Source organism: Nicotiana sylvestris, chromosome 7 (genome assembly GCF_000393655.2).
Source record: "Nicotiana sylvestris chromosome 7, ASM39365v2, whole genome shotgun sequence".
Classification (NCBI taxonomy): domain Eukaryota; kingdom Viridiplantae; phylum Streptophyta; class Magnoliopsida; order Solanales; family Solanaceae; genus Nicotiana; species Nicotiana sylvestris.
In genome coordinates this window covers 116626094-116640247 of record NC_091063.1, presented here as the reverse complement: position 1 = coordinate 116640247, position 14154 = coordinate 116626094, and the positions used below count along the sequence as shown (strand labels likewise).

Here is a 14154-nt window from a genome sequence, read left to right as displayed (position 1 = left end):
CCGGTCTTCAAAAAATGTCATCACTTCTTCTCACTTCGGAAGAAAAAGAACAACTTCGAATGGACTCTAGAATGCCAGCATGCCTTAAAAGACCTGAAAATGTATTTATCAAGCCCTCTGTTACTATTGAAACCAGAGGAAGGTGAACAATTGCTAGTTTACTCAACAGTCTCGGAGGTAGCGGTAACTATCGTTCTAGTCCGGAAAGACAAAGGTACGCAATCTCCTATCTATTACGTTAGCAAAATTTTAAAGGGAGCAGAAACTTGTTGCCCACACCTCAAAATATTGGCCTTAGCTCTCGTAGTCACCGCTTGAAAGCTTAGGCTTTATTTTCAATGCCAACCAATAGTCGTGGTGACGACTTTTCCCCTACGGAATATCCTTCACAAACCTGAATTGTCAGGCCGTCTAGCCAAGTAGGCAGTCAAAATGAGTAAATTAGACATTGAATATAAACCTAAGACTGCAATCAAATCACAAGTTTTGACCGACTTTGTGGCCGATTTCAATCCCGAACTGCTGCCTTTGGCCACCAAAAAAGCGATGATGGTGTCGGAAACGACATCAGAAATCTGGACCTTGTTCATAGACGGGGCTTCCAATGTGAAAGGGTCCGGGCTCGGGGTAGTATTAATTACGCTCTCGGGAGAAACCCTGAGGCAAGCCATAAAAATAGTTCCCTTGACTAATAATGAAGCCGAGTATGAGGCTTTAACTACAGGACTTGAACTGGACCGGAAACTAGACTCCAAGGTCATTGAAATCAAATGTGATTCCAACTGGTGGTAAATAGGTATACGGGATCTTCGACACCAAAGAGGAACGCATGCAACAATATGTGGTGAAAATTCAGACTTGTTCTCACGGTTCAGGGAATGGACAATCACCCACATTCCGAGAGAAGAAAACGCAGAAGCAAACGCACTAGCCAATTTGGGCTCATCCACAGAAATGAAGGGACCAGATTCCGGTGTGATCGTACAACTCATGCATTCGGTATTGGATGTAGACTGTTATTATGAAGTAAATGCGACTAATTTAGTCTGGGACTGGAGAAATGAAATAATCAACTATCTTGAGCATGGCAAACTGCCCGAAGATCCGAAGGCATCCTGGGAACTCCGTACCAAAGCAGCTTGCTACAGCTTCTAGGGAGGCCAGTTGTATAGAAAGTCGTTCCAAGGCTCGTTGGCCTGATATTTAGGAGCCTCTAGGGCTAATTATGTCATGAGAGAAGTTCACGAAGGAGTTTGTGGAAATCACTCAGGTGCGGACTCGTTAGTTTTAAAGTTAGTTAGGGCAGGATACTACTGGCCTCGGATGGAACAAGATGTTAAGGCATTCGTTTAGAAATACGACAAGTGTCAACACCACGCGCCATTAGTGTACCAGCCTACAGAGCTATTGCACTCAGTATTATCGCCATGGTCATTCATAAAATAGGGGATGGATATAGTCGGAACACTGCCATCGGCTCTCGGAAAGGTAAGGTTTCTTTTGATTTTAACTTATTACTTCTCTAAGTGGGTTGAAGCAGGCCGTTATCAGAAGATCGGCGAGCACGAAGTGGTCGATTTCCTATGGGAGAACGCAATTTTCATGTTTGGAATACCAAAAAAGATAGCTTGCGACAACAGGCCACAGTTCATAGGCGCAAAGGCCACAAAATTCCTTGAAAAATCAAAAGAATCACATCTTCACCATACCATCCGAGAGCAAATGGCCAAGTAGAGTTGACAAACAAGGTGATTATTCAAAACCTCAAAAGAGATTGGAAGCAGCCAAAGGCAAATGGCCCAAAGAGTTACCGACAGTGCTATGGGCATACCGAAGAACGATCAAGTCAAGCACGGGAGAGAAACCTTTCTCTCTCGTATACGGAGCAGAAGCTCTGATCTCAGTGGAAGTGGTAGAACCTACCATAAGATACTTCCGGGTGGACAAAGAAACAAACCACGAAGCATTGCTAGTCAAATTGGAGCTGTATGATGAAATCATGGACTTGGAGCACATAAAATGGTGGCTCAGAAACAAAGAATAGAAAGATACTATGAACCGGGAAGGCCCCTACCGGGTGTCAGCTGTCACCGGAAAAGGATCATATGAATTGGAAAACCAAGACGGAGTAAATTACCGAGCAACTGGAATGTGTCACACCTCAAAAGGTATTATTATTGATGAGCACCGCTTATACTGAAAGTATGTGCTGCACTCTTTTTCCATTCGCCCAATTTTTGTCCCAATTAGGTTTTTTTGGCAAATTTTTTACGAGGCATCAACGGAAAGCATACTACAAAGAAAACGCCATCAGCACAAATAAGACCTTCAAATGACAAGGCATGGAAATAACAAACCAATGGGGGATGGTTAGATAGCCTTTGGCTCGATAGCAAAGTTCCTAACGGGAATCAAAGCTTTCTATCAGACCAAAATCTACTTGACTGTTCATGAGTGCTTCTTCACTACAAGCCACTAGGGGTGGTTAGATAATCTTTGGCTTTGTATCAAAGTTCCTAATGGGAAATGAAGCTTCCTATTGGATGAAAGATTATTCAACCATTCACTAGTGAAATCCTCAAAGGAGCAAGACTTCTAGTTTTTCAATTCGTATTCTTCACATTCGAACACTAGGGGGAATGATATGAGAATACGACAACCTGATTGCCACAAAAACCAGGACTGCGAAATCCAGGAAAAAAATGTCTCATCGGGATCGAGGACTGCGCAGTCAGCCCCATAGAAACAAGTTGTATAAATTAGCCACAAATAATGGCAATTTCATTTTCAGCAGAACGAATGTTTATGTACTTTTAAAGATAAAAGAATTAAATAAAGTCCTTTTATTTTTATCTTGTTTCTTGTCCAAACAATGAATTAATTTTATCATTTGAAAGTTAATCAAGTACTTTAAATGTTAGTGCCGAAATGAACAGGAGACGTCCTCTTCAAGAGCACCGTAAACATAAGAGGGCCCTCTCTTATGAAACTCTCACAGAAAAAGGCTGGTTCCGAAAGAGTTTATGCCCAGAACTCAAACGCTATCGGGAAAAAATGCACCAGAAAGCTTTGCGTAATTCGACGCAAAAAAGTAAATTTTGCGCAATGCTTAAACGAAAAGCACTTTTATATATCAAAAATGTGCCAAGTAGCATGAGTACAGAAAGAAATACGAAAAGAAAGCAAAAAACTAAACTACAACACCCCTAAAACTCGGGGGATAAGAAGCATATGCGCCCCAGGAGAGGTAGGCGGATTTGTCGTCGGCTCGGGGTCTTGACCTTCATCATTATCCTCTTCAAGTTCCTCCTCTATTGCCGAAAACTCAAAACCGGAACCAGAAGAGTCACTTGCATCAGACCAAGTCGGGAGGCGCCTTTGAATAGTTGACTCCAACTCTCGGGCCTTGGCGATTTCGACATCAAAATTAATGACGCTCGCTTTGACCTCTTCCAAGGTTTTTCTGTTCATGCTATACATAGAGTATGTTTTCTTGATAATGAGGGAATCCGCTCGGTGCAGTGTTGTAAAGAGTGTGAAGCGAGGAAAAGCGGCAACACCCATTTCGCTTAAAGCGAGAAGCAAAGCGCTCACTTTTTTGAAGTGAAGCAAAAAAAATATTAAAATAAATTATGTTAAGAGGAAAGGCAGTATACCATTCTGTTAAAAACTGGGTAGCATAAAAACAGTGAAAGAAGAACTGGGTAGCATTTCAACGAAGAGGAGAAGACTGAGAAAGAAGAACCGAAGGGAAAAAAATTCGCCAGCATTTCGATGCTATTTAGATGAAGAAGAAGACTTGGAACTCTGATAGTATGTTGAAGTTGAAAAGTGTACAAGACTTGGAACCCTAGTCGCCTATTTCTCTCTATTGTTGTTGGTCGTGTGTTTTAATAAAAGAACACCTTTATTTTTTAATTAAATATGTTGGCAGGTGTTTAAACAGAGAAGCGCTCGCTTCGGTCGCCTCACTTCGCTTCGTCGCTTCTCACTTTTTAGTGCGAAGTGCACTCTTTTGCCTACCTGAGTCGCTTCATATAGTAGAAGCAATCATAGGGTCGCCTCCCTTCTCTTCTCGCTTTAAGCGAGGAAGCGACCACTTTTCACAACACTGGCTCGGCATTGGAGTTCTGATTTAAGTTGATTGACCTCAGTCGAAAGGTCATCCCGCTCAGATCTCGTGGCTCTAAAGCTGAGCTCAAGGTCACGGATAATGGTTATATAAACCTTATTGTGCTCCATGACCCTCTTATATATTTCTCATCTAACTGGGCACGCTTCTCCTCAGCAGCAGCAACCTCTTCAGCTTTGGAGTTCAAGGCTGCCTCCAAGTTATTCAATCTCCCAGTAGAGGCAACATCGTGCTCGGCTGCAGCAAGTACAACATATTGGACCTCAGACCATTTAGCCTTGGCTTCTTGAAATTGTACACTTAACTGGGAGGCTTCTTGGCTGAGGGCCATCATTTTCGGTTCGCTCGGCTGCAATCGAGCCTGCAACTCACCAGCTTCAGCTGCTTGTGCTTCCAGTACTGGGAGGCGAGCAACAACTTGGTCCCTTTCGTCTAGCAGTTGATCACGCTCAGATGTAAGCTTTTCTTATCAAGGATCAACTTCTGAAGGCCCTTGGAAGCAAGGAAGTTCGTCTGCGAAGCAAAAACCCAAGTCAGAAATTCTATCATAACAAATCAAGAAAAAACATACAGTAAAAAGAATTAGTACCATACCGCTACTGCATTATGCATGGCATTGTTTATCATACAATCCTCCGAAAGAGAGTGTATTTTCTTCTTATCTTTCTCTGAAGCCAGTGGCTTTAGGTAATTGGCGAGCTCTACGGGCCGGGACAGCAAATGACACTCAGTGGATACCGAGAGGGAGACACTCCTCCTCCTCTAAAGATCTGCAAAGGGTGCGAATAATTATGCACCAAATTCCCATGGTCTGGGGACTGGGCAGAAGGCATCCTCCTTTCGGGTGTCTGCAACCGATTGGGGTGACACAGCAGTTGCTGGTGACGAAGGTATAACCAGCGTGGAAGGAAATGAAGCTGATGGTATTGTGGGTTGAGAAGCAACTGTAGCAAAGGCAATGCTAATTGTAGGTTGCTCACCAACTGAAGACGGAAGAGGCCCGGTACTCAGCCTCACAGTACCGGGAGTAGCAGCTGGGACTGGAAAGCGAGAATTGGCATTCTCCACCAAGTCATACTCTCCCTAGAACGCTGGGGCACTGTACTCGGTTGGGGTTATAAGATCTTCAGATTGAGCATTCTGTTGAGCTGATGAAGGTCGTTTTCTTCTTTGTAGGGAAGCCCCTTCAGCACTAGCTTCCCCGTAATTATCAATCACCATAGAGACTGTGGCTGGCCGGGCACGGCTTTCTTCACCTTTTTATTTTTGCCCTCAGCTGAGGAAGAGCGTCGTATTTTAAGTTGCTTGCTCTTCGGTCGGGGACTCCGAGAGGAAGCACTTACACCAGAAGTGGATCTGGTGATGCATGTGTGGGTGAAGGCCTCCTTCAGCAACATCGCAGCCTCTGCGGAATCAGCCAAAACATCCTCCTCGAGGATGGTAACAGACCCCTGCGAAAGATCTAAATTCAATGGAAAAAGAAGTTAACCAATTTTCTTATACACAAAAATGAGATAAAGACAAGATTAGTTTCGCGAGTCAACTTACCATGATTTTTGGCCTTCCACCCGTATTTGAGGGCCAGTTCTTTCCACCGGCGGGTCTTAAGCGTGGTAATGTCCAGAATTTTCTGAACCCACTGGTCTAAGCCTTCAACCATTTGTGGTGTCCACCGAGCTGCTGAAATAATAAAAAGAGGAAGGATCAATATCAACACGAAACAACCTTTTTCAGAAAAAACACAGATGTTGAACTCAAGGAAAGATAGAGTTGTGGCAGGGATGATATCCCCGGTGGCAACAACAACGAACCGCAATGTCTATCCACGGTCGTTGTCATCATCCACCCTGGTGAGCAAAGCATAGTGGCTATATTTGTTAAAGTTTATTACTCCCCCACAAAAAATCTTGGAAGAGTAGAGGTTCATCATCTGAGCCAAGGTGACCTCCTTCTTTGTCTCCAGGCACAGTCACCTTAGACTGGCTACCGTCCGCCACACCGAAAGGCCCTCATGTGCCAAACAAATCTAGTATTTCTAGCACAGCTCCAGAGTCACGGGGTCAATTCCCCTGCTAAAAAAATACACCCAAAGTGAATGGGTACATATAAACGTTCATAAAGACCTTCTTAGGAAAGGTACTCGCTCCACTGCAGGAGTGCTAGAAGGGCAAATGGAAGAAGGGTACACACTAACAGCCCATGTACAAGAACTTGTAGAAAAAAACTTCTCTCTGAAGTCCTTAGCTGTATTGAGTCTTCTGAGAATGATGGTGCTCACCTTAGGAGGGGCAGCATCATCGCTATTTTCTTTGTTTTTTAGGAGAACTTGAGTTTTTGGAAGAGAAAGCCATGGTTAGCAAAAGGTAATGAGAGTTCTTTGAAGAACAAGATTAAAGAAGAGTGAAAGCAAGAAAGAGTTGAATGCAAAGAAGTTGAGAGAGTTTGAAGAACTGTAAAGTGTAAAAGAAGAAGAATAAGGCATATAAGTAAAGAAAAAAAAGGCGGCTAAAACCGTAGCCATGATTACCTCGAGAACTGGCAAAAATATTGCTAAATCGTGGACTGACGCGTGTTCGGAATATTAAATGCGGAGAGACGTGCGCCTAATCAAGTGTCAGAAACTGTTCAGAAGGGATCAGAAAATTTCCTGCCAAGAAAGGAATCTTCACCAACTTCCCAATGACACAAAGATGTGCTACCGGAAAGCAAGAGGACTATCTGTATAGAATAAAATCGGTTTATATTAAATACTTGAATAATAGAGCGACATGTGGAACTAGAGACAGACGAAAAAAGAGGCAAGGGAGAACCAAGACCGGGGACAGCAGCTTCGGTTGGCACCGGGCAAACCCCAAAAGGAATATTGCTAACAAGGACAAACAAATGTTTGTCACCCCATAACATTCAATGAAGAATATTCCTCAGTGTTAAATACATAATCCATTACAGAGAATTTTGGTATTCATAGCGTGTCGTTACATTCATTTTTTATGAAATACCTAATGCTTCGAGCTTTGAGATTTGAAGGGGTCAGTATTTACCCGTAAAATGGTACGGTTGAATTTATAATGTATTTTATAGATAAGCGAATCAATTTGATCCCAAAATCTCCATTCAATATTGAAATATATATTCATTTTTTATCAACAAAAAGATCCCCTAAAGAAAAAGTGGACATACGAACCACGAGATCTCACCACTTAATGTAAAATTACAGCTGATTGTCGTAATTTCTCATGACTCATTATCTCGTCATTGGCAGAACAACTCCTATTGATTAACAAGGAAAGAATTAGCAAACAAATTTGTCTATAACCATGTGGTACTTAGCGTAAGAGTTAGAAAGTTCTAAACTGTAACAATACAGCCAGAAAGAACAGAACAGTAATGGATTCAGGAGTCAACATCTTGCATTTAAATCCATTTGAAATTGCTTTCAAAAGTTGGAACATTGAATTGATATGTACAACTTTACCTATATACAGGAATGGTTCATGTCGTATATTCCACTTACCTGGTGAGAAACCAAAAACCAAAGGACCCTAATTGGGACCCTCTGCTAGCCACCATAAAAACATAAAAGAACAGCTGAACACAAAAGCCCTTCAAATTACTCCATGTTGTTCCGTCATGCCTCAATCTTTTTTCTCCTATTTGTCTTTTTCTGCTTTCCCTAGTTTTTTAATCATAATGCATACATTACCAGAAGGCTCAGTCCCTAAGAATGAGCATACTAGGAGGGTACACAATGTGTTAACCACAAAATATTTCATATAAGCTGGAAAAACATCCCAAAAAAGGAGAAGGCTTTAATTTGGATTGCACTAAACAAAAGTTGATTTCACAGATGTACATCTGGGATTTTGGGCATCTTCTCTATTTTATCGCCTCTATTAAACTCATTTGCATCAGAACTATGGGATAATAATTTTATTACCTAAGATTCTTACCGCTACTACTGCCGGATCGGATCAATGTTGACAGAATTTCAGAGAACTGAGGACGTTTTGAAGGGCAATTGTTCCAACACTTTATCATAAGAGATGTCAGGATTTGGGGGCAATCCTTTGGAATTTCAGGTCTAAGCCCACAAGCAGCAATTCCAACCGCAGCCTGTACTGGTGAGTAAGCAGAATATGCTACCTCACCAGTCACCATTTCCCATATGATCATTCCAAAACTATACACATTACTCATCCATGTCTCTGTAACACTTTCTGGATCACCTGCGATGATCTGTTAAAATAAAAAATAGAAAAAGAAGGATAAATGGTCAGCGGCATTACTTCTTTTCTCATTGATACAAAGTTGATAGCATATCGCATGGGATGAAAGATCTATGATGATTAAACTATAGCAGGATAGTCAACATCCTCCATTTCTAATTTGCTTTTAAGTAGGCTCCATGGAGATAAATCAACTTAGAAATGCTGCAAGGAAACCTAATCATGCAGCACCCTCTTTAGTTATAAAGTCATAAAGCAAAAACATTTATGATATCATATTGCGCATGCTCAATAATGATGCTAGGATAAGTGACATAAAGTTCACATTAGTAGAGCACTAATCAAAAATAACAATAATCGTGAAGTTCTCATTAGTATAACAATTCATACATACACTTTATCCAATGAAATAATCACTATGCTTAATAGTTATAGCCAACAAGTATCCTGCTTTCCGCAACTGTTAATCTACTCAATTGCAGCGAACCAAGAAAGAAAGGGGCATTTTTTAATCCTTAAGACTATGAATGTACACATGTATGAACCACAGAAGGAATTTGGTTATCAAAGAAAACGCTCCATAAAAAGTTTGTTACCCCATCAAAAACGCTCCATAAAAGTTTGTTTCCCTGTCTAAGACAGAGATGCCCTAAGGAATGAGTTACAGCATGCAGGGCCACTCATTGAAGCTCTAACACCTAGAAATTATATCTGTAGTTTCTGATGTGGGCTAGCCAATCTGAACATAGGCCCCAATCACCATGTAAGTCTTTTAGGACATTACTATATGCAGGTCATTTTGACATCTCCATTCTGCCCTCCATTGTTTTCAGTGAAACAAAGTCTTGCTTCCATTACCTTCTCATCCACACTGCACATGAGAAACTAAAAAAAAAAAAGTGTGGAGCCACGTAGAGTCCTATAAGAGCTATGGCTAATTGGCATCACCGACCTATGCTCACACTACCTTGGGCATAGAAGACGTTTCAGTAGGGGCTACCACCGCATTCCTGTTAAATATTTTACCACCTTAGCTCATAGCTCATTGGAGGGAAAACTAACATGTGACCACCAGCAAACTCATCTAGCCTCCATGGTATTAGACCACTAAAGTTTCAGTTACTGTTTGGAAGAGAGAACTGCTTTCCTCCCCGCTGTTAGAATGCTATCAAATTAGCAAGTGTAGTACAGGGGAAGTAAGTGAACATATCTGTTATTAACGGCCCCATATTGTCTGGATAATTCACCAAAACAGAATCTTGAAAGTTGAAACTATCACTAAGAAATCGATTCAAGAGATATATCTTACAATTCTTCTGCTTCTGACGATGACAAAAGTTAATACAATTAGATTAAACTGGCTGCAATTGCAAAGTCGTCTGAAATGCTCACTCTACCTAAAGGAATAATGTTTTTTCAAATTGTTTGACAAATTAAAGATTACTACAAGTAATAATGCTTGACCAGTCAAAAGAAAGTCTTTGGAATTTTGCAATAATAAGCGGACAGACATGAATGGAACATAAAGAACTCAAGTAGGATGCAAGAAGGAACAAACCTCGGGAGCTAGCCACCTATAACCATCTGTTTCGTACTCCATGGCTTCACCAACACTATTGCAAGCAGCAAGAATACCCATATCGCCTAAGCAAGCATTCCCCTGTTTGTCTAACAAGATCCTCTGTGTATTAAGATCTCTATATGCAATTCCATGATCATTCATGAACTTAATTCCCTCAGCTATGTCAATGGCAATCCTCATTATCTCTTTAGTCTGGAGTTTCTTCTTCTTGAGCAATAAGTCATGAACCGATCCACCTTCCATCAACTTAGTCACAACGCACAACCCATGATTTTCGTCAATGCAAACACCAAAAAGTTGCAATATACCCTTGTGCCCACAAGTCATCAACTCCAACAAATCTTTTCGAAGCTCAAATTCATAGGCATTGCCCTTATCACATCCCTTTAGTTTCTCAATTCCAACCTTTTTGCCCTTGTATGCCCCTCTAAATGTATTAGGTCCAATCTGATCAGCAAACTCGAGATTATCCGAGCTCAACAACCACCTTCCAATCTCATCTCCACAAGATTGCACTGTCTGCCATTCATCAACTGACACAGTAAATGTTTCATCGGGTAAAGGAATTTGCAATTGAACTTCTGAGCTCAAATTCTCAAACCCATTTCTGTAATTAACCTGCCCATTATCCTCTTCAATCTCTCCTAACTCTCTCCTTCTTGTGTTCTCCTCTTGACATCCACAAAGCCCAAAGGGTAGCTTCATAGAAGTAGATTTCGGCTTCTTAACAGCTGATTTGATCGCATTTTCAATCCTACTCCTAAACATTCTTTCTCCTCCAGATTGAACCAAAAGCATCACAACCCCCAATGTAAAACTTTTCTTTTCGAAGATCTGTATCTTTTTACAACAAATGGAAGCACTGTCAAGCGCCCCAGACATTGCAGGCCACGAAATGGAACAGTTACAAGCAAATGTAAGCTTGAAAATAACCCCAGCCACGTCATCATCAAACACCTCTTCAATCATAATCGCTGGTTGGTCCTCTACTGACGCTTGCTCGATCAATTTAATATGTAAAAACACCTCCTTCATTTCGAATCCCGCTTGCGCATAGCTAACAAACAAAAAAACAATCAATTTCAAAGCAAATCAAGAATAAATAGAGACAACGTTTTAAGTGCGGATCCAGTGTTGATTCCTGAAATATTTTGGAAAATCGTAAAAAAAAGCTAAACCTGAGGGGCAAAGAATCGTAATGCTTGCGAATGTTAGAGACAAGCTTCTCGGGAAGTTGACTGCCAGGGTAAAGTTGAGTCAAGCTACGTACAACACTACCCCAAACATGTTTCCGACAAGTTTCGACCCGGTTCGAGGGAGGACCAGTCGACTCACGAACCGAGTCAATGCTAAGCGAGTTCTTAAGTGAAGCAATGGCCTCAGAAACGTTCCGGCTCAACCTCTGGAAACGCTTCTGCATAGCTGAAGACTCTTTAAAACCTCCATCTGAACCGGCACTGCTTGGACCGGATGAAGAAGCATTTTCCAGTTGAGCCTCCGATCTATCATTTGTTCTCATTAAGACTTGTTCCACCATGTCTTCATCCGTACTGGTTCGGCTCGACCAGCATTCTAAAGCTGCGGCCATGGTTTAAGACTAGTATTCAAGTTTTGAATTGAATGTATATATTTATCGAAACGGAGTTAAAATAAAAGAGTGACTAGAATGAAATTTTTCTTATAGTGGTATGAGATTTTAGTGTGTACTAACTACAGTTTTGAGTCCGACATGAGAGTGGCTGGCGACTCGTGACTAAAGGGGTAAAAAGAGTGGTTTTTTGGGAGCCGGCGAAAAATAAATAGGGGGATGTCAATGGGGTGTGATTGAGAGCGGAAAGGCCCATGGGAGTAATGTGATGATACGTGGAAATACGAGTGTGCACGGAAATAATGATTTGTTATCCGGTGTCCTTGGAGCTACATATAGGACCCAATATTGATTACTCCTTCTATTAAGCTATTTCATTTTTGGCTCGTTCTAAAAATAATGACGTTTTTCTAAATTTAGAAATAATTTAGCTTAAATTTTCAAGTCAATCGTTAATGAGAAATATTTAGAATCACACAAATACTCTAGATCCCTTTTTTGATTTGTTTAGAACCACAAATTCTAAAAGTCTTCATTTTTTCTTAAACTCTGTATTCAGTCAAATAGATTCACATAAATTGAAATGGAGGGAGTATTAACGAAAAAAAGGGAAATGGTAACATCAAGCGTCTAAATCTCAGTAGGTAGAGCGTATGTTTCCTAGGTAATAAGTCGTAGGTTCGACACCTATATTATCCGTTGCTTTGTATCTTTTTTCGAGAAATTTTATTGTGTGTGAAGTTCCTTTTTATCTCACAAATTTGTAGACCCAATTTTATATTTTTGGGTCCATAAAAATCTGAGTCCATAAAACTGTAAGACAAAAAAGATGCATCATACAACTAGTGACAACTAATGTCATGAGACACAAAATAAAAAATTTCCCTTTTTCCTTTTTGAATTGTTAACTCATTTTCTTCCTTTAACTTTGCTTTAAAAATAAGGCAAAATGCACTTAAATTTACCCACTAAATTTTAAGGCAAAATGCACTTAAAGAACCCCTTAATTTGATTTGGCAGTATGTGTGAATATACATGCTAATGAATTTGTTCTCACCTAGAAAAGTTAAAAAGTATTTGCATTTCCATATTTGCCCTTAATTTCACATTTCTCTCCCTGCTTAGTGCCCACCATCGTCGTTGCCACCATTTCAGCATCTTCAAACCAGCGAAAACCCCAAACACAAAAAGCTGAAAAACCTTTTTCATTTTGCACCATCCACAAAACAAAAGTCAGAAAAAATTTCAATAATATCGATAACACAAATAAATTACATGTTCAAGTGAAATGCTCTAAAAACAAAACTACCCTCACTAATGTCCTCTGCCATCAAAGATTTCTTTTACTTTTGTGTGTCCAGATTCAGGCCATGTTTTCCATGAACTTTGGGGAGAAACAGATGAGGAATCTAAAACAAGACCAAAGTTGGTAAGCTTCTTGATTTATCGGATTCCAGCAGCGAGGAAGAACGAGTTTGAGCTTGCGGAACAAACAACATCAAAGAGAAAACAAATGTTTATAATATACGTTAAGCATATTTGGTGGTCTAGGTTAGTAATTTTCAGAAAGAACGTCAATGGCGGAGTTTCCTGCTAAGTCTCGATCTTTCTGAAAATCTATCAGAACCATAACTGGGGGGAGAGATTGGGATAAAGAAAATAAAAAAGTCGGAGGAGCAAAAGGGACAAGCAGTTAGGGGTGCAGGAGGACTTGGAGAAGAACAAAAAGAAAGGGGTTATTTGCTTTTCTTTTTTCTTTTCTTAATTAAATGTGTTTAGACTTTAATTTCTTTCATTAGATGTGTTATATGATGATTCGTTACTTTGACACACCAATTGCATTTATATTTTCCATGTGAGGTTTACCAAATCGAGGGTTCATGGGACACACTTTTGCCTAGAATAGGCGTCTGTCTTATTAGTACTAAGTAAGTTTAAGTGTCAAATTAAAATTGATAGTTCGGACTAAGTTTAAGTATCTATGTATGTATTCTGCCAAAAGTCAAATACCTCCGCCAACTTTGAAAATAGGCACTCTCCCTCCTTTATCTTAATTGAACATTTTAAATACATATTTTACTCTCTATTATCAACTTATATCTCTTTTTACTTTTTTTATATTATGATACCTTTTTCTTCTTTAACTATATTATGAACTTACTTATAAAATAAATCAATCTTATTTATCAAATAAATAAGTAAAAGATTATTTTCAAGCATATATAATATTGAAATAGTAAAAGAATTGAGTAAAATAAATAAAAATTAATTAGAATGAAACTATGGTAAGTGAAGGTGATAAAAGGGGACGGGATAGACCTAAAATCACATATAAGGAAGTTATTTCGAAAGACCTACAAATTCTTGGGATCAGTACAGACTTACATAAAGATAGGTGCCATGATCTTAATTCCCCACCAAAGCTGTGACGGCGCCTAATACTACTTGCTAGGCAAGCAAAAAAAATAATAGCAAAAAACCCAATAACAGGATAAGATAGTCTTAATAGCTGAATAATCATAAATGATAGAAGTCAATAGCATTCATACAACTAAATTATCCCACAATCTGATGTCACTGAGTACATGAGCGCTACAGAATTTGTAAATACATAGTATGATCCAAA

The 14154-nt window shown here is 39.9% G+C and overlaps 1 protein-coding gene across 3 annotated transcripts; it reads right to left on the bottom strand.

The window, feature by feature from the left end:
• Positions 1–7524: 7524 nt before the first annotated feature.
• On the bottom strand, positions 7525–13304 carry LOC104228331 (serine/threonine/tyrosine-protein kinase HT1-like). Of its 3 annotated transcripts, none has more exons than XM_009780771.2 (4): positions 12838–13304; positions 12586–12728; positions 9917–10997; positions 7525–8368 (listed from the first exon to the last, which is right to left on the bottom strand). In XM_009780771.2, the coding sequence occupies exons 2-4, from the start codon at positions 12684–12686 to the stop codon at positions 8066–8068; spliced, it is 1485 nt and encodes a 494-aa protein (XP_009779073.1). In that variant the 5' UTR covers positions 12687–12728; positions 12838–13304; the 3' UTR covers positions 7525–8065. The 3 variants fall into 3 exon arrangements, with proteins under 3 accessions (XP_009779073.1, XP_070007162.1, XP_009779071.1); XM_070151061.1 differs by having other exon boundaries at positions 12844–13304; XM_009780769.2 differs by lacking the exons at positions 12586–12728; positions 12838–13304 and adding an exon at positions 11119–11810.
• Between the last annotated feature and the right edge of the window lie 850 nt (positions 13305–14154).

Coding starts and splice junctions, on each gene's coding strand:
- LOC104228331 (XM_009780769.2), bottom strand. CDS start 11,528: ATGGCCGCAGCTTTAGAATGCTGGTCGAGCCGAACCAGTACGGATGAA. Junction 10,998..11,118: donor TACGATTCTTTGCCCCTCAG/GTTTAGCTTTTT, acceptor TTTGTTTGTTAG/CTATGCGCAAGCGGGATTCG. Junction 8,369..9,916: donor ATAGGTGGCTAGCTCCCGAG/GTTTGTTCCTTC, acceptor TTATTTTAACAG/ATCATCGCAGGTGATCCAGA.